Source organism: Lontra canadensis, unplaced genomic scaffold (genome assembly GCF_010015895.1).
Source record: "Lontra canadensis isolate GAN:19392208 unplaced genomic scaffold, GSC_riverotter_1.0 scaffold122, whole genome shotgun sequence".
Taxonomy (NCBI): domain Eukaryota; kingdom Metazoa; phylum Chordata; class Mammalia; order Carnivora; family Mustelidae; genus Lontra; species Lontra canadensis.
In genome coordinates this window covers 2775484-2794755 of record NW_022631116.1, presented here as the reverse complement: position 1 = coordinate 2794755, position 19272 = coordinate 2775484, and the positions used below count along the sequence as shown (strand labels likewise).

The following is a 19272-nucleotide window of genomic DNA, read 5'->3' as shown; positions in this document are numbered from 1 at the left end:
GCGCGGGCGAGGAGCGGCTCCGCCGGCGGCCGCCGGGAACTGGAAGGCGCCCGGCCCTTTCTTTGACTGGAGCCGACCCGCCGGACGCCGCCGCCTCGCCAGCTCGAGCCCCAGCACGGCGGACACCCTGTCCGAGGCCGGCCAGCTGGCCGCTGCCGGAGTCCGCCGAGCATGGGCAACCACTCGGGGCGGCCGGAGGATCCCGAACCAGGTCTGTGCTGTCCGCGGGGGTTGCGCCGCGCCCCCTCCCCGGCCCGGCGCCCTTCCCCCACCCGCCTTTCGGGCCAGCGGTCGCCGCGCTGCCCGCGGGCGCCCAGGGGGCCGGTGGAAAGGTGAAGTTCCCGGGATGTGATTCTTGCCTTTGGAATGCGCTAATGGGGTTGTGAAATTACCTGTGCCTGTTCCGCGACAAGGAAATGCCACTCACCGTAAACACGTACCTGGAAGCCCTGGGTCCGCCCGGCCGCAGCGAGTGGGGCGGGCGGCAGCGGGTCTCGGTGGCCGGGAGCACGCAGGCCTGGCCCGTGAGGAGAGAGGGGTCGGGGTGGGGGGCTCCGTGCCCACAGCCGGGTGGCATCTGACTTGCCCCTCCCGTCTGCCGCCCGGACGGGGTCTCCCGTACCGTGCGTGTAGGCAGTTCTCGCAGACTTTCTGGGCATTTGCGACGAAAAGTGTGACTTGGCAATCGTGTTCTGGTTCATTGTCCGTTTTGCGGTTCCTCATTTGCATATCACACACTTTCTGGAGTCGCGTGGAAGGCGGCAACCCGTCAGCAGATCTGTTACTCATCCTCAGACCGAGGGCTTGATTGTGACTGTTTCTTACCCAAAATAGTCCGTGCTTATTCTGGGATGCCAAAAACTTCGCCGGCTTATCAGATTTTTATTTCCTCAGAAATTAAGCGAGCCTGGTGGAGATTCAGTCAGCTGGGCTCTCGTTTTCATCTTCTGGTTCATCATCCTGGCCTCCGGCACGGATTTAGATGCTGATAACCACGGGGTTGTGTTTAAAAACAAAACCAGAACATTCCTGTTCTGTCGCATGAAGGAAGCGGAATCTAATTTAGCCTCAAAAGCTGCATCTCGGCTGATTGGGGAGAGATGGTCGTCTTAATGCTGGAATCCTGGAGTGGCAGGTGGCGAGAATGTGTTCCTGGGACAGAGGCAGAACTCTTCAAAATGTTCTCAAGGGTGTAATGTTTTAATTGGGGTTTGACTGAGGACGTTGAAGCTTTGAGAGTTAGTGACCTGGGCAAGTGACAGCCCTGTAAGCAGACCCCTGGTCTGTGTCTCCGGTGAGGTCTTGGCAGGGAGGCTGAGCAGCCTTAGGCGGTATCCTTGGGGATGGGCGGGGGTGGGGTGCCTTGGACTGTTACCACAACCAGGATGGAAAACTTGGCCACAGGGGAGCACTATGAAGAAAACATTTAGAGACAGGGTTACTGCGTAGTTTACATAGGGCTAACTCTAAAATTGCACAGCAGGTATCCAAACCTCTTTGGGCAGAACAACCAATATTTGCAAAATAATGCCTTCTTCATAAACAGCACTATGATAAACAATTAGGTGAAGCATATGTAACATTTTAAAAACAGCTCATTAGCACGCACTGCCCAGGTCTAAGTAAAAACTCATTTCCTTTGTGTCAAAATTGCAAAGAGACTGCCCCTCTTGTTAGAGCCTTTAAAAGTTACTTGGGTTCCGATTTCTAAGTGATGTTGCTTTCTTTTTTTTTAAAGATTTTTTTTTTATTCAGGGGCACCTGGGTGGCTCAGTCGGTTAAGCATCTGCCTTCTGCTCAGGTCATGATCCCAGGGTCCTGGGATGGAGCCCTCAATTGGGCTCCCTGCTCAGCGGGAAGTCTGCTTCTCTCTCTCTCTCAAACAAATGAGTGAATAAAATCTTATTAGAAAGAGAAGACAGAGTAAAAGCACAAGTGAGGGGAGGAGCAGAGGGAGAGGGATGAGCAGACGCCCCACTGTGTAGGCAGCCTGATGCAGGACTTGATTCTATGATCACGAGATCATGATCTGAGCCCAGATCAAGAGACAGACACTTAACCAGCTGAGCCACTCAGGCGCCCCAAAGTGACGTTGCTTAAAGCATTCTAATGGACAGGAGAGGGAAAGGACATTTTTATGCCAGGGACTTATTTTATTGCATTTTTCAAGAATGAGTATAATTTCACAACTGGAACTTAATCTGATTTGCTACATGTAAAGATAACAACTGGAAAATCTTAGAGACTTGCGTTGCCTGAAAGTGTGAGTATAATTATTCTGGGATACCAAAAACTTTGCCGGCTTATCAAATATGGTTTCTTGATGCTGTAATGAAATGCTATAGGATGCATAAAAAAATGTGGAAATTAGAGTTTTGTTAAAGATGAAAATATCTTCAGTCTGCTTTAGCATGAGGGCTAGCATGAGGTGGGAGCCTCCCACTAGCAGTTGTGGCTCATTGAACTGGAATCGGAATGAGTGCCTCAACGGGTTGTCAGAGCAAGGGGTCCAGAGATGAGTGGTAGAGGTAAGGGGGAGAGAAGGAAGGCTGGAAGTAGAGAGAGCAGGTCTAATTTTTTACCTAGTTCTTATATTGTGTCACTTTTGTTCTTTGAATGAAGACCTTTAAAAGGAATTGGGGGGGCTTCTGGGCTGGCTTAGTCAATGAAGTATGTGGCTGTTGTTCTTGGAGTTGTTGAGTTTGAGCCCCATGCTGGGTATAAAGATTATTTTAAAAAAATTATCATTAAACAGAATTAGGAATGAAAAAAGTTTGTTAGAGACCTGACAAACATGAAGAGGAGTGGGAAGCCAGGGCTGGGGTGAGGAGAGTTTTATTTTATTTATTTTTAAAGATTTTATTTATTTACTTGTCAGAGAGAAAGAGACCAAGCTGGAGAGTGAGGCCAAGCAGGGGAAGTGGCAGGCAGAGGGAGAAGTAGACTTACTGCTGAGCAAGGAGCCCAGTGTAGGACTCGATCCCAGGGTCCCAGGATCATGACCTGAGTTGAAGGCAGATGCTTAACCGACTGAGCCACACAGGTGTTCTGAGGAGAGTTTTAGACCATGATGCAGATCCAGCATGTATGAAAGGAAGCAGGGAGGTAGCAGGCTTGGGCAGGGAGAGCCTCAGCTGTGCAGATCTGGTGAGGTCTTAGCCAACTGATTGGGGGAGGTCCAGAACAGACTGCCCATTAGAGTCCCCGACTGGGCAGAAATGGCCAGTCCCCAGGGCTCTTGCTGTGGTCAGTCACTGCTGGAGGTGGCCTGGGAAGAGTATACCTTCAGCTCAAAAGCCAGAGTGAGTCCTGGGATCCTGGTGGCCCTAAGACCCAGAGGTGTCCGCTAACTGCAGTCCTTATAGCGGAATACTAAGTTCTTCCTCGAATAGAAGTCCCAAGTGGCACAACTCATGGCTACCTTCCACAGGACCTCAGTTGCTTGGGCAGGGCGGGTCCATTGAAAGGGCAGATGAGGTAAAATCTCCATCTTAGGCCTCCCCTCCACAGGCTTAAAAGGGCTAGGTTGCTCGTCATCTTTTTCAGGTAGAAGCACCTTGTCCTCTCTAGGGCACACCCAGAGGAGAAGACAGGCTCTCGACTGCTGCTGCTTTTCTAGCGCTGGAGTTGGCCATGGGGGCAGCAGGTTTCCTCTTTTGTGGTGTCTGTGATCCTCTGAGCCAGGTCATTATGACTTACTGTGGTATTGCAGGATGGGCAAGAGAAATGGGTCAAGTAAGAGACATGAAAACTTTCGTTAAGTGAGGGCAGCTAGAATGAGAACTCCCTACATGTTCCCAGTTAACATTCCTTCAACTTCCAACCAGGTTGTTAATACCTACATTATAAAGAGGACTGCTGGGTCTAGTCGTGCAGGTTGTGCACGGTTCAAAGGTGTCTGGGTATAAAGGGATGAGGGGGCCCAGGTAGGGTTATATCAATTCAGTGGAAGGGCTGCCATTTTGCAGTTTTGCCTTTTTGTATTCACACAAAGGGGCCCAATATGCTGAAGGAAGCCTTAGTCAATGTGAGTTTAGTAGGCTTTAACCAGTTTTACGACTAGCTGATATTTGCTTACTGTTTACTTTAAATTTTCATGTATGTGTTTATTTTTTATTTTGTTATTTTTTTAAGTTTATTTTTCTTAGTAATGTCTCCGCCCATTGTGGGGCTTGAACCCTCGACCCCGAGACCAAGAGTCTCATGCTCTTCCAACTAAGCCAACCAGACACCCCTGCATATATGTGTTTAAACAATAAATACAAATGACATAAAACAAAAGTAAAAGCCTCTACTCAGACCCACTCACGTCCCACTTTATATTAGTTATAGTTAACGCTAACTGGTTAAAGACAGATCCTCAAGGAGCCACTTAAGACAGTAAAAGCTGATTTCTCCCTCACATCACGGTCTGGTGTGAGTCGGGGGCAGTCTGGGCAGCATATGGTTGTTGGAGACGGAAGCCGATGGACATTACCTTCAGTGTCTGGCTGCCAAGTTGTGTGCTGGGTCTGCAGTCAGGAGGGGAAGTTGCTCACGGAGGACACTGCAGGAGACGTCAGGGGCCAGGCCTGGAGGAAAGGTGCACATTATCTTTCCCTGGGCTTCACGGGCCTGTCTCAGTCACACGGCCCCTCCTGGATGCTCAGGGACCAGGAAATGTCTGTGTGGAGTGCCAGGCAGAGGACAGCCCAGATACTGTGAATACTGGCAGGCTCTTTCCAGACAGTCAACCACACGTGTGTCAGTATTAAGAAAAATTTGATCGGAAAAATTGAAAGACATGGAAACACTCATATATCCGTCATCTAGATTGTACAGTTAACATTTTGCTACATTTGCTTTATACCTCTGTCCATCTCTTCATCCTTTCATTTGTTGTCCCACTTTATGGGGGGAGGACAGTTTCAAAGAAATGGTGCTTATCTCCGTAATTCTACATAACACGCTCTACCTGTATTCTTTCCGGACTTCCTAGCTTTCAAGGCTCTCTACCAGCCCTTGCTGTGAAAGTTGAGGAGCCTAGTGCATTTTCACTACTATAGTCTTCTCCCCCTCCTCCACCGCCCCGCACCACTCTCCCATTCCTGCAAGTCATACTTAAATTTTCTGAAGTTCTTGTTAGTCTGGTAGAATGCCGAAGGTGGGATATAGATGGTGGGTATATAGTTTTTCACTGTAAAATTCGTTCAGCTTTGCTGTATGAAATTGTCATATAAAAATGTTTAGAATTTTAAGGAAATCTATTGTTTACGACCTTTTTTCTTTCTCTTCTTCTTTTTTTCCACCTGCATTTCTTTCTTTTTTTTTTTTTTTTTAATTTATTTGACAAAGAGAGAGATCACAGATAGGCGGAGAGGCAGGCAGAGAGAGGAGGAAGTAGGCTCCCCGCTGAGCAGAGAGCCCAATGTGGGGCTCCATCCCAGGACCCTGAGACCATGATCCGAGCCAAAGGCAGAGGCTTAACCCACTGAGCCACCCAGGCACCCCTCCACCTGCATTTCTTGACGAACCAACTTTAAACAATGTCCTTAGCTAGGTAAAAAACGGTATAACATCCCTAAATTTCTTCTCTCTTTTCCACATTACCCTCCATACCCTGTCCTGGTCTGCCTCTCAACCTTGCACATGGCTAGAATGTTCTGTTCCATGATTAGTGTTACTAAATCTTGTGTGCATTGTTTGTAGATTGATTCTAAACGTTGAAAAGTAATTTAACATGTTAGGATCCCATATGTATTATTTACTAGAGAATCAGGTAGTACATTTAGGTTTATAGAGAAGGAAGTGTAATCTTAATATTGTTTAACCTGTGATCTGTGGCAGACATTACTTTTTTTTTCAGCTTTTATTTATTTATTTGAGAGAGAGACAGAGGGAGTGAGAGAGAGAGCACAAGCTGGGGAGAGGGGTAGGGAGAGAGAGAGAGAAGCAGACTCCCCGCTGAGCAGGGAGCCCCATGTGGGGCTTGATCTCGGGACCCTGGGATCATGACCTGAGCCGAAGGCAGACTCTTAATGACTGGGCCATCCAGTCGCCCCAGATGATATTACTTTAAAAGAAAAATAGAAGGACTAGGTAGATTGGAAAGGAGTTAGTACAAATATTATTTACTTTTAAATGATTTTAACATGCTTTTATCCTGTTATGGAGCTTTTCGATTTTACTTCCGTTATTATAGAGAATTTATTTTCTTCTTGAAGATGAAAAGCACGGTTAAGACTTTGGGCTTTGGAGCTGGGCTGTGCAAATCCCAGTTTTGTCACTTCCAGCTCGGAGATGTTGGACAAGTGATTCAAGCTTTTTGAGCCTCAGTTTTTTTCATCTCGAAAAGGGTTTAGAAATACACCTTTTCTCATGAGGTTGTTAAAACAGGTGAAAGGTTAGAGCAGCCTCTCACATAGAAGGTGTGATAAGCATGTTTAAGTACAGACTTGGTTAACTTCTGGTCCTGTCTTACTCTTGGGTTAGGCCACTACTCAGATCCTTCTCTGTTTTTGCATTCCTTTTGCTTTGGCTGGAGTATTTCCTGTGATCCTCTGTGTTGCCAAATGGTTATATATTCTGTCAGTCTCTATATTCACTTTTTTCTTCCAGTCTTCCTATTAACTTCTAAAATTCCATTAACTGTATTTTCTGTTTCCAAAATACTTCTTGTCATCTGTTTGATCTTAATAGCAGTTTGGGGTTTGGAGGAGGGAAGTGGAGTTGGTTGGAAGGCTTGAGCATATAAGTTAATGGCTTCTGATGGCATTAGTTTTAAGATTTCAAGGATTCATCAGAGTTTTTACAATATTCACTAAGCAGAGAATATAGTCTACAGTTTTCTCAGATGTGTTTGTACCATAGAAGAATTTCAGAATGGAACTAATGTTCCAAGAGACATACTTGGAAAATGTGCTCTTTTGAGATTAAAAATGGTGTATAAATAAAAGATCCATGATAATACATAGAAAAAAAAAACAGATAAGATCAAATGTATCTGTCACTGTAATAAATGTGAATGGGTTAAAATCTGCATCTAAAAAAAAGAGCCCCCTCCTGTAGCTTAAAACAGAAAACAAAATATAATATATATCGTACAGAAAATCATATTCTGGCAATACTTTCTTTTTTTTTTTAATTTATTTATTTGTCAGAGAGAGTGAGCACAGGCAGACAGAGAGGCAGGCAGAGGCAGAGGGAGAAGCAGGCTCCCTGCTGAGCAAGGAGCCCCACGTGGGACTTGATCCCAGGACACTGGGATCATGACCTGAGCCGAAGGCAACTGCTTAACCAACTGAGCCACGCAGGCGTCCCAAATACTTTCATTTTTAAAATCAAGTCAGTTAAACTGTGAATAGTTAAGCTTTCAAGGTCAGCATCTTGTTATTCTATGTATAAGAAAAATTTTTTTTTCTTATACTTTTTGTATAGGAAAAATTTAATAGTCACTATTTAAGGGGATCTTTGATTAATATTCAGTTCCACTTTTAAACTTGGCAATAAATTTAAAATATCTTTAATTGTGTTTATTAGTTTAATGTATTTAGGTTCCCATTAGGTCTGATGACAAACCAGTCCAGTTTTTTAAAGCCTTATAAGTTTAATAATTGCATTTATAAACAGTGATTCTTAAATCCTCACATATTTATGAACACATATTCTCTCTCCCTATGTGTGTATATGTAGATGCACACTTTCAAATTAAGATCACAAATTTATTACTCAGTTGCACCTTTTAGATTGGAATCATGAGGCTGATCTGAATTCTTTTTTTTTTAATATATTTTATTTTTATTTATTTATTTGAGAGACAGAGATCACAAGTAGGCAGAGAGAGAGGAAGGGAAGCAGGATCCCCGCTGAGCAGAGAGCTCGATGCGGGGCTCAATCCCAGGACCCTGGGATCATGACCTGAGCCAAAGGCAGAGGCTTTAACCCACTGAGCCACCCAGGCGCCCCTGATCTGAATTCTTAATAGGTCCAATTCTCCTAAAAGTAAACATGGAATTCCAAAATGTAGGTATTAATATATAATACTGCTTACACACATATGTAATTATATAATTACTACTCATTTAATTCTTGTATTTTTTAAAAGATTGTATTTATTTATTTGAGGGAGAGAGAGCACGCGATTGAGAGAGCACAAGCGGGCAAGCAGACTCCCGCCTCTGTGTGTGTGTGTGTGTGTGTATGTGCATGCGTGTACACATGTGCGCACACACACACACACGCACATGAGGGGGAGGGACAGAGGGAGTAGCAGACTCCCCACTGAGCAGGGAGTCAGACCTGAGGCTCCATTCCAGGACCCTATGACCTGAGCCAAAGGTAGACGCTTAACTGACTGAGCCACCCAGGTGCCCCCATTTAACTCTTTTAAATACTTCTCTATTTAATTCTAAACCATTTTAGGATTAAAAGGTAGTTTACAGGGGTGCCTGGGTGGCTCAGTGGGTTGAGGCCTCTGCCTCCAGCTCGGGTCGTGGCCCCGGGTCCTGGGATCGAGTTTTGCATCGGGCTCTCTGCACGGCGGGGAGCCTGCTTCCCCCTCTCTCTGTCTTCTGCCTGCCTCTCTGCCTACTTGTGATCTCTGTCTTTCAAATAAATAAATAAAATCTTTAAAAAGAAGAAAAGGTAGTTTACATAAGCATTTTGTTATAAATAATACAGGAATTTCATCCCATGTGATTCTGGGGTTGCCTTTTCAGGTTGCTGAGGTTTTTGAGCAACAGAGACCTTGGACAGGGAAAGGACAAGAATGGGATTCTTACCCTGGACTCTAGATACGCACTAGAGCCCGTTTCGTTGTGGTTAGAGCATATTTGCTCTGAGCACATACAATAATAGTCTATGCATGATAAATTTTCTCAACCTTTATGTGAGGATGTTTATTATTTTGCCCTCATCCTTATTGATAGTTTGTATGCATGTAGTATTCAATGTTCAGGATCTTTGTAATCTCTCTGTAATAATGACTTCAAAACTTGGAGAAGGAAGTGGTCATAATACCCATGTACCTTAGATTTAAGTTGTGTTTTCCTTAATTCTTACAATTCATAATTGGGAGCCCGAGATCTTCATTCAAACAGCCACATCCCTTGCTTAGATAGAGTTTGTACTTCTGTGGCACATAACAGATGAACATTTCTGTCTATCTCCAAAGACTTTTGATAGAACACTACTTGCTTTTCTTACACTTTCCATCTCTTAAGGCGATTTCTTGATAGTAATACAAAGGGTGATTTAATTGTGGATCTCTCTCCTGGCTTTGTCTGACTTACTGAGTCAGTCTACTGAAACAATAGTATCAGTTAAAGACCCTCCTCCCCACCCTCCACACACACACACAGACACACACACACACACACACACACACCCACCAAGAACCTTAAATCAGACAGGACAATCTACTTTGATAAAAGTACAATTCAAGAAGAAAGAGTAGCAATTACATAATTCATCACACTAACTAGCACACCTTGGAAGTTACTATAGCAAAACTTATTAGAAATGCATTTAAAAAACCTCATGAGTAAAAAGGAGAGAATTCGGCAATATGTCTTACACAGTTTTTCTAAATTGTTCATGGGATGGTTAAAACATTGATCTATTCTGTACCAGAAAACCTCATGACAATCTCTTAAGGGAAATTTTACTGGCCACTCTGTGATCATAATGCAGTAGAACTATAGATAATAAAAGTTAAAATTTTTAAAACTTAACCCGATTGGAAAAGTTTGACCCAAATAGAACTGAGAACTATAATTTATTAAAAAATGATTACAAAGTCCTCCCTAAAGTTACAAGTAAGTAAATTCATTCCTCTGAAATTTTTTGATGTCCAAAAAGAAACAATGAAAATAAATCAATTACTATCCTCAGAAATTAGGAAATAAACAAGAAAAGAAATTTGGGAAAACAGGAAGGTGTTTTTTGAAAGGGTAGAAATTAATGAAGCAGGTAACTGTGTCTGTTTCACTTTTCTCTTACTTTCAGCATCTAGTACATTGCCTGATACTTGTTTGGCACATAGTATTTGTTGAATGAATAAACCAAAAAACCCCACTAGAATTGAAAAATCTCAGTGTGTGTTCTTTGTTAAAACAATTAAATAGAACTGTAGTTAGACTGATGACAAAACAACAGAAATGCCCAAAATTTGCAGTGTAAGAATGTATGTAATCAAAGATGTGGATATTTTTAAAAAATAGAATAAAATTACAACATTTTGATGAAATTGAAAATGAAACTACTAAAATCAGTTCATGAAGAAATCGAACACTCGGACAGAAAAGTAATCTTGGAAGACATCACAAAGCAACTTAAAAGCTCCAAAAATAATCCTGAACCTGATTGTTTAATAGGTAAAGTTTCTCAAGTACAAAAAATATAATTTTCATGCTTAAAGTTATCTAGTGCATTGTTTCCCAAAGATTACTGTATTATGGAAGATACAGGTAATAGTTTAAGGTATATACACGTGACTATTTCTTACTTTAATAATGAATTTAAAATGCGTTAGAAAATATATCTATTACATCGAATCCATGTTGCTTAGGATGAGGTTAGGGTAAAAAATGAGCCAATATTAAGTTTATGCCGAAAAATATTATATCTATTGTCATAGGACAAGTAAATGCAAATATAGCCAGAATTATAAAGGTGATAAATAATAAAAACTTGGAAAAAATTCTGAAGTACGTAAAAGATGGAAAGCATTCCAGTTTATTTTCATACAAGGAGTACTAGTATATTAATACTCTTCCTGATACCAAAGCCTTTCAAAGATAGAGCTAACAAGGCAAGCTGGAGTATGTTCTTTCTGATGTTGATATACAAGTCCTAGATGAAATATAAGCCAAATTTAATCCAACTAAAAGTACAATAACACTATCCTATAAATTCACACTAATAGTAAATTGAAAGAGAAAAAAAAAACTTTCATCTTACTTCATGTCAGTAATGCATTTAATACAATTTAACATCTACCTCAGAAACATTTAATAAGAATGAATGGATCCTTTCTTAAGATAATAAATAAAATGGTCTGAAAGCTGCACACACCGTGCTTAACAGGAAACTGAAAACATTCCTGTAAAGGTCAGGAAAATAACAGCGGTCCCCATATGGGACATTGTTTCTAGATAGACTAGCCAAAGCTATATAATTTTAAAAAATAATAATAATATTTATTGAATGAGACAAAATTACCATTATTTCTGGTACAGTAATTTTCTTGCAGAAATAGTGGGGAAGGTCAACTGAAAAACTATTAAAACTAATGAGAATTCAGTGAACAGCTTGGAAATGCATATATCCATATATGATATGTCATATATGTATGAATATGCATGTACATGCTGTATGTATATACATTGGGGTGGCGTGTGTATCTAATAGTAGCTTTCTTTTTTTTTTTTTTTTAAGATTTTATTTATTTATTTGACAGACAGAGATCACAAGTAGGCTGAGAGGCAGGGAGAGAGAGAGAGGAGGAAGCAGGCTCCCTGCTGAGCAGAGAGCCCGATGCAGGGCTCGATCCCAGGACCCTGGGATCATGACCTGAGCCGAAGGCAGAGGCTTTAACCCACTGAGCCACCCAGGCGCCCCTCTTTTTTTTTAAATTAACATATAATGTATTATTTGCCCCAGGGGTATAGGTCTATGAATCATCAGGCTTACACATTTCACGGCGCTCACCATAATACATACCTTCTCCAAAGTCCGTCACCCAGGCACCCTATCCCTACCCCTAACCCCCAGCAACCCTCAGTTTGTTTCGTGAGATTAAGAGTCTCTTATGGTTTGTCTCCCTCCCAATCCCATTTTGTTTCATTCCTTCCCTCCCCACCCACCCTGCCACCCAAACTCCTCATATCAGAGAGATCACGTGACAGTTGTCCCTCTCTGATTGACTTACTTCACCCAGCATAATACCCTCTAGTTCCATCCACATCCTTGCAAATGGCAAGATTTCGTTTCTTTTGATGGCTACATAGTATTCCATTGTATATATATACCACATCTTCTTTATCCATTCATCTAACAGAAGCTTTCTTTATGCTAATAATAATCTCACACAGTGGTCTGTTAGAAGGTCACATTCACAGTGTGAACAAAGTGTGTGAGATCTGGGGGAGAAATAGGGGATGTACAAGGCCTCCGTGGTAAACTATAAACTCTTAGAGAGTTAAACCCCAGTGATAACACAGACATCCTCTGTTAGATGGGGGTGTTATCCTTCATGCATATATGGTGGGTTTTAAAATCAGAAATCATTGTTGAATTTTTTAAAATGCCTTTTGGCCTTTATCTTGATGTTATTTTTCTTTTTTCTTTTTTTTTTTTTTAAGATTTTATTTATTCATTTGACAGAGATCACAAGTAGGCAGAGAGAGAGGAAGGGAAGCGGGCTCCCCACTGAGCAGAGAGCCCGACGTGGGGCTCGATCCCAGGACCCCAGGATCATGACCTGAGCCAAAGGCAGAGGCTTCAACCCACTGAGCCACCCAGGCACCCTGATGTTATTTTTCTTGTTAGACATAATGATGTCACAGGTTTGAAAACTTTTGCCTTATAATGACATTTTTTTTTTAGATTTTATTTATTTATTTGACAGAGAGAGAGAGAGAGAGAGAGATCACGAGTAGGCAAAGAGACAGGCAGAGAGAGAGAGGGAGGGAAGCAAGCTCCCCGCTGAGCAGAGAGCCTGATTCGGGGCTCAGTCCCAGGACCCTGAGATCATGACCCAAGCTGAAGGCAGAGGCTTAACCCACTGAGCCACCCAGGTGCCCCTATAATGACATTTTAAATCCAGTTTTTCTTAATACCCCTTTTGGATTTTTTTTTAAACATGAAAGATGAATTAGCGTAAGTTTTTATTCATTCCTTGTTGCCTTATATATGAAAAAGAGTGTGTGTGCAAACTTAACTCCGAACTTTGATAACTTCAGTATGTTATAATTTTATGTTTTTAGACTTTTTTTTTTTTTTTCAAGTAAGCTCTACGCCCAATGTGGGGCTCAAACCACGCTCCACCCACTTCACCCACTGGGTCAGCCAGGCCTCATTATGATTTTAGATTTTTAAACTTTCTAAGTCAGGTATTTTGTGAGCAGAGGAGACTAGGGTTTTCTCTGTTGAGCATGTCGCCCAAATGTGCCTTAGGTAGGGTATTTCTAGCCTGTTGAATTCTGTTTTCCTTTCTTAAAATTTTTGAAAGAGATAGAGAGTGCATGTGCGAGTGGAGGAGAGAGGCAGAAGAAGAGAATCCTCGAGCAGACTCCCCACCGATCAGGCATCCTGACGTGGGGCTTGTCTGACAACCCTGAGGTCGTGACCCAAGCGGAAATCAGGACTCCTACACTTAGCCCACTGAGCTACCCAGACAACCTTATTTTCTTAACATTTTCCTGTGGCTCCAATCAGATGAGACCAGCCTGTGTCATAGGAGCGGCCTGAAGACACTGAACATCTTGCAGGTTTGAGCGTGTCCTCCTGAAGATCTTGCCATCCCGTGACAGAGCACGCCCCTGGGACCATCCTCCCACGGGTCCGTCCTGTGGTCGTAGCCACACACTCACTGCTGTGTCTCATGAGAAGCCATCTCCCCCATGTGCCCGCCCACTTCCCACCCAGCCTTCAAGGCCCCCCAGTGTCCCCCTTCATGTGGACATGGCGAGACAGCCTGATCTTCTCCAGCTGACTGAGAACTACCTGAGAACACTCGCTTGTCCTAACTCCTCTCCACCGCCCCGAATGCTCCCCAGAGGCCCCAGCAAAAAAGCACGGGTTCAGTGACTCGGTGGCAGCCATCCTTTGTATTTCCTGGAAATTTTTTAATTCTCAGGAGAGGTAGTCTTTATATTTTAAAACTGATGTGGTTGGCCAAATATTTAAAAACTGAGATTAAAAAAAAAAAATCACTTAGTGTTATGAACTTCAGAAAAGCTGTTTCACAGAGAGAGATTTTCCACATTCCACACCACTACAAAGATAACCCCAGTATCCGTGGGCCAGCCGCTCCCCGGGGTCCTGGCACAGGGCGCCACCCCCATCCCAGAGGCCCAACAGGCCCCCAGCTCCATTGCCCTCTGCGTTTTTACAATTCCCACCTATTTCTAAATATTCTCTTACCCATATCCTTCTGCCCCATTCCTTGTTTTTAACCCCTTTTCTGGAAAAATCAGGCTTTCCCCCCTTCACTTCTTTATCCTCCTTTCATTGCCAACCTCATATTCTAAATTGAACTAATTACATGTCAGTGTGAAGATGAGGGGTTATGATAAACCTGGGAAGGTAAGGTCATAAATTTTGACCTGAAACTATATACGATGAAGAACCAGTGCCCACAATCTCCCAAGCCCTTGAAAATCCCCTTTGTTTTATCTGCCAGAGAATTCATTTTCTCCCTCTAATTGGTCCTGCTTTTCTCTCTAGCAGCAGCCGAATTTAAAAAAAAAAAAAAAAAAAAGACTCTTGGAAGGTTAAATTATCAGCAGTCTAACCTTCTGATTCATTAACAGATAAACAAAGAGTCTATTCATAGTGGTCATAGGTCATGAAAATGATCTGTTCATAGGTACGTTTTGGTCTCTTCTGGCGGCCTTTCCATGTGAGTACGTTACAGCATGCCCGCGTTCCCTGCACTTATGTGCTGGCCCAAAGATGGGGTGAAAGGGTTTCTTTTTGGAGGTTAGCAGAGTGTGTGCGGTGGGGGGGAGGTTATGTCTGCGTGTGTATGTTTGTGTGTCCACGCGCCCCTCACAGCTTCCCTGACATCCTAACCTTCTGCAGCGTTCTGCTTTAGCGCTTGACGCCTTGGTAGGGACTTTCAGTCAGGAATTGGAGGTGATTAAGAAAGAGTAAAGAATGAGGGGTCCCTGGGTGGCTCAGTCAGTTAAGCGTCTGCCTGGCTCAGGTCATGACTCCGGGATCCTGGGATCGAGCCACACGTCGGGCTCCCTGCTCAGCGGGGAGTTTGCTTCTCCCTCTGCCCCTCCCCTCTCATTCTCTCTCTTTCTCTCTCTCTCTCAAAAGTAAAAATCTTAAAAAGAAGAAAGAATGAAAACCAAAAGACAGCAGTGATTGAAGCAGTGATGTACATTAGGATGTCTTTGTCTTTATTAATAAATTCTGGTATCCAGAGCCTTGTGCTGTAACCAGTTTAGATACAAGATGGTCCGTAAAGTGTTACAGACCTCTCCTTTCTGTCTGCTATTTTCCTGTTCCTCAGGTCATCACAGTCAATGTCAATTCTGTGACCAGCCTTGACTCTGGGGGTGTCCCAGGGGCTTCTTGATGGCTGCGGCCAGCCTGAGCCCAGCCTGAGCCCAGCCTGAGCCATGGTCATATGCTTGTCAGCACGCGGCACTTCCCTCGCTCATCACTGCGGCCTCTCATCTGTTCCTGCGCGCCTGGAAGCCAGGAACGAAAGCAGCCAGGACTCTGTCTAGCCTAGAAGTGCTTCTCCCCATAGTAAAAAGGTGTGGAGTTTAGGACACAGACGTTTTTAGCTTCTCTGGAGACCTCTTCCTGTTTCGGGTTAACAATGGTGTCTTGGGCAGCTATCTCCAGCTGTGCCGGGGTCTTAGGTCCTGTGTGAGTGTGGACCTGTGTGGTCACATCGGTCCCTTGCCTTAGCTCTCTGCTGAGACCCACAGGCCTCCTGTGAACCGCACCATGCTCCTTCTCCTTGCCCTTGGTCAGGGGTACTCCTCTCACAGAACTTGGCAACGGACTCCTCTGTAGGTCGATCCTCAGTCCCGTTTGTCCAGGGTAGTTCTGGTGCACACCTGTTGTGGGTCCATTACACCTGTTATTTTTATGCTCAAAATGCCATTTGCAAGATAAATTACTCCTTCATCCCACTTCTCAGCCTCTCAGGCCTTCTCAGCCCAGATGTCACCTCCGTAGGTAGACCTTTCCCCAGCTGGTAGGCTCCCCTTTTTCTCCTGGTGGATGAGATCCTTTGTTTGCCGTGGGCTGCTGAACGGACCCCCAGAGCTTTGTTGGGCTGGGGGCTTGGTTGGGCCTAGCCAGGGTTTGTGACAAGTCAGTCTCCTCTACCCTTCAAGGCTGTAAGGGCCAGATTTGAGTGTTTCAGAAATGAGACAGTGTGCCATTAGCCTTGAAGGGACTGATACCGCAAGAGACTTCTGTTGGTGAGGCTCTATTATAAATGGATTACATGAAATAAACAAACTCTGTTTTCCATAGGTGACGGGTTGGAGTATTAGGACCATGGATTCAGAGACAGACGTTCAGGTTCATCTGCTTTTTTGACCTTGATGGGTTTTCATGTCGGTAAAAGGGCTTGAGCTACATCTCCGATGTCCTTTCCACCTTTTAGAAGTGTATGATTTCGTCATACATTTCGGCCAGACTAGAAAGCATGTTGAAATCCTACAGAGCACTGTTTTTTCCCCCCAATTGCAGGCCAGAAAGGAAAACTTCCAAATAAGGATGCATAAGATACCCGGCTAAACAAAGGGAAACGAGAGCTAAAATACAAATCTAGCCTTTGCCCTGGCATGAAAAGAATGCAGCTGCTAACTGACCTAAAGGTTTCTGTTTTATTTCATATTAGAAGAAATGGTCAGCTTTGACCATTATTTCCAAAAACCTTTCTCTTCAGACTTCTAAGATATTTGCATATCTTGACTGTATTATCCTTGAGAGCCCTGTGGTCACTGGTAATATAAAAATGACATGTCTGGGCGCCTGGGTGGCTCAGTTGGTTGAGCGTCTGCCTTCGGCTCAGGGCATGATCCCGGAGTCCTAGGATCGAGTCCCGCATCAGGCTCCCAGCTCAGGGGAATCTGCTTCTCTCTCTGCCCTTCTCCTTTCTCTCTCTCTCTCTCAGATGGATAAATAAAATCTTTTTAAAAATGCCATGCTTAATTGCATACGTACCAGAAGCAGTGGTTGGGAGCTAAATTTAGCCAAATTAATCTAGGCTCACCAGTGATTACGATAGACACTCAGTACACACAGCCCTACCTAATAAGTATGATCACAAACATTGCTGGGTGACCTCCCAGTGGCTGAGCCATCAAACATAGAGGAATGTTTCAGTAGTTATCATGGTTTGATTCATCAGCAAGTACGCACACTGTCATTCAGACTGTAATTGTCCGGATCGTACCCAAGGAGGAGAGCTGTCTGACAGAGAGGTGGATGAGCCAAGCCGAGTGCCAAGTGTGCGCCGAGTATGTCTTTGTAAAAAGTGTGGCCCAGAGGACACACATTGGCCAACCTCTCGTTTGTCTTATGCAATGTCTCAAAGTTTTTTGAATGAGATTATTTTCATGGGGCTTGAGCTCCCCTCATGTCGCATTTCCTGCTGCTGTCTTTGGTTCTTTACTTTGCCTTTCACAGACATGTACTTACCTGTCCGGCTGTACAGGCAGGAGAATTTTTGACCTTTGATTTAAAAAAAAAAAGGGTCTAAAAAAAGGTCTGATTAAAACTAAGACTAAGTTAAAATAAGGATTATTTTAAGATACATGAAAAAAATTAAATTCGTATATGACTCACGTATAGTAAGGTTGTAAAGGATAGTCCTGCTTGCTTCCCAGGAAATCCGCCTTGAGACAGAGATTAGTGTGCAGAAAGTTTGTGGGGGGAGTGCCCACAGAAACAGTCCCTAGGAGGGGGTGAAGGAAACAGGGCCAAGCAGAGAGAGAAGTTGAAATGTGATACAGTCATAACCGCTTGCTCAGTCGCAAGGAGCTCGGGTTAGGATGGTCCCCCAAGGTCATCCCAAATTGAGACCAGGTGGGCAGACCTTGGTACCTTCCCGCCATCAGCCACGGGAAGGCTTCAGGGGAGAATCTGTTTCCTTGCTGTTTCTAGCAGTCTTTCATTTCCTTTGTGAATTCTGCTCTGACAGGGACATTCTGATACCCTGACAGCAAAAAGAAAAAAAAATCCACTATTTTCTTCCTTAAAAAGTTCACTCTCGGGGAGTTGGCTCCATGGCTGACCACAGGTTCTGCCTGCACACGGATGGGCCTGACTCACACCCGTCTGCTCCTGGTGGCCGCCCTCGCCAGGCCCTGTTTCCCCATGACCTCTAGCCAGTGCCTTGCAGTCACCTGCTTTGTGCCTGTGGCCGAGTGGGAGGCCAGGTCGATGCTTGCCCTGCAGAGGGCAGAGTGAGAGAGTCCTTATGATAGAATAAAAAGAAATATACATCAGGCAGGGAGCTCCTAAAACCCATGGAATTTTTGAGCGATAGGGGTGAGAGGGAGCATCTTTTGTTATTCATAATAAGCCCCTTTCACCCACGCTAGAGTTTATGCTAATTGAGGTGACTCTTGGAGGTTGGGGCTGGTTGCCAGAGGAACCAGCCACGTGGTCCGAGGGCTGGAACCTTCAGCCCTGCCTAGAGACCACTGGGGAGGGGAAGGGGGGTACATAATGGCACCACAGTAAAAAGTCTAAGTGGTGGGATTTGGAGAATTCCAGGCACATTGAGGAGGATACAGGAGGGTAGCGCCCCCCAAGAGGACTTGGAAGCCCCGCGCTCACCCCCGCCTTGCATCTCTTCCATGGCCGTTCCTGAGTTGTCTCCTGTGTAGTAAACTGATCATCTAGTAAGTAGACTGTGTCCCTAGTTCTGTGAGCCATTAGAGCGAATGATCAAACCTTAGGTGGGGCTCGTGGAAACCCCCAGTTGGCAACAGGTTGGTCAGAAGTACTGGTGACAGTCTGGGACCTGAGACTGGCACCTGAAGTGGGGACCGTCTTGTGTGACTGAGTCCTGAACTTGTGGGGTCCGTGCTAACTGCAGGGGGTTAAGGTCAATGTCGGAATTGAGTTGGAGGACACCACACGGGGGTCCAGAGAGTTCAGAGAAGCCGTCGGTGCGGGAAAGCCTGCACATTTTGGTGTCAGAAGTCGGTGTGAGTACAGCAGGCAAACGGTTCATTTTTGGGGGGCCTCTTGAAGGCCTTGAGCCTCCCCTGCCCTCTTCTGCTCCCTCCACCAGGGGAGCCCTGGCCAGCTGGCAGTGAAGTGCTCCTTCCGGGATGACGGTTCCTGGAGCCCTGCGGAGAGCGGGATTGAGCCTGTGGCTGGGCTTCTGCCTCTGACCCCATCAGCAGGCCGGCAGAACTCCCCACCTCCAGCCATGGGTCAGAGAACACCCGCTCTGAGCTGGCCTGGACGCCTTGGACTCAGACCACAGGCCTTTCTTCATTCTCTTCGCATGCTGCTCGGCGATCCCCTTCAGGATTCTCAACACTTTTCTTTACCTCAGCTTAGTTTTCTCCCATTGTT

At 44.6% G+C, this 19272-nt stretch overlaps 1 protein-coding gene across 4 annotated transcripts in view; it reads left to right on the top strand.

Annotated features, from left to right (window-relative positions):
- The window catches only part of SPECC1 (sperm antigen with calponin homology and coiled-coil domains 1), a 218428-nt gene that overhangs the window by 70172 nt on the left and 128984 nt on the right, over nucleotides 1-19272 (top strand). The window contains exon 1 of one of the 4 annotated variants that reach the window (XM_032841338.1): nucleotides 104-211. The exons of the other annotated variants lie outside the window; for them this stretch is intronic. Coding sequence (XP_032697229.1) covers nucleotides 172-211 — 40 coding nt within the window. The 5' untranslated portion in view covers nucleotides 104-171. Of the gene's footprint in view, nucleotides 1-103; nucleotides 212-19272 lie in introns of those variants that run through there. 4 annotated transcript variants of the gene reach the window in all.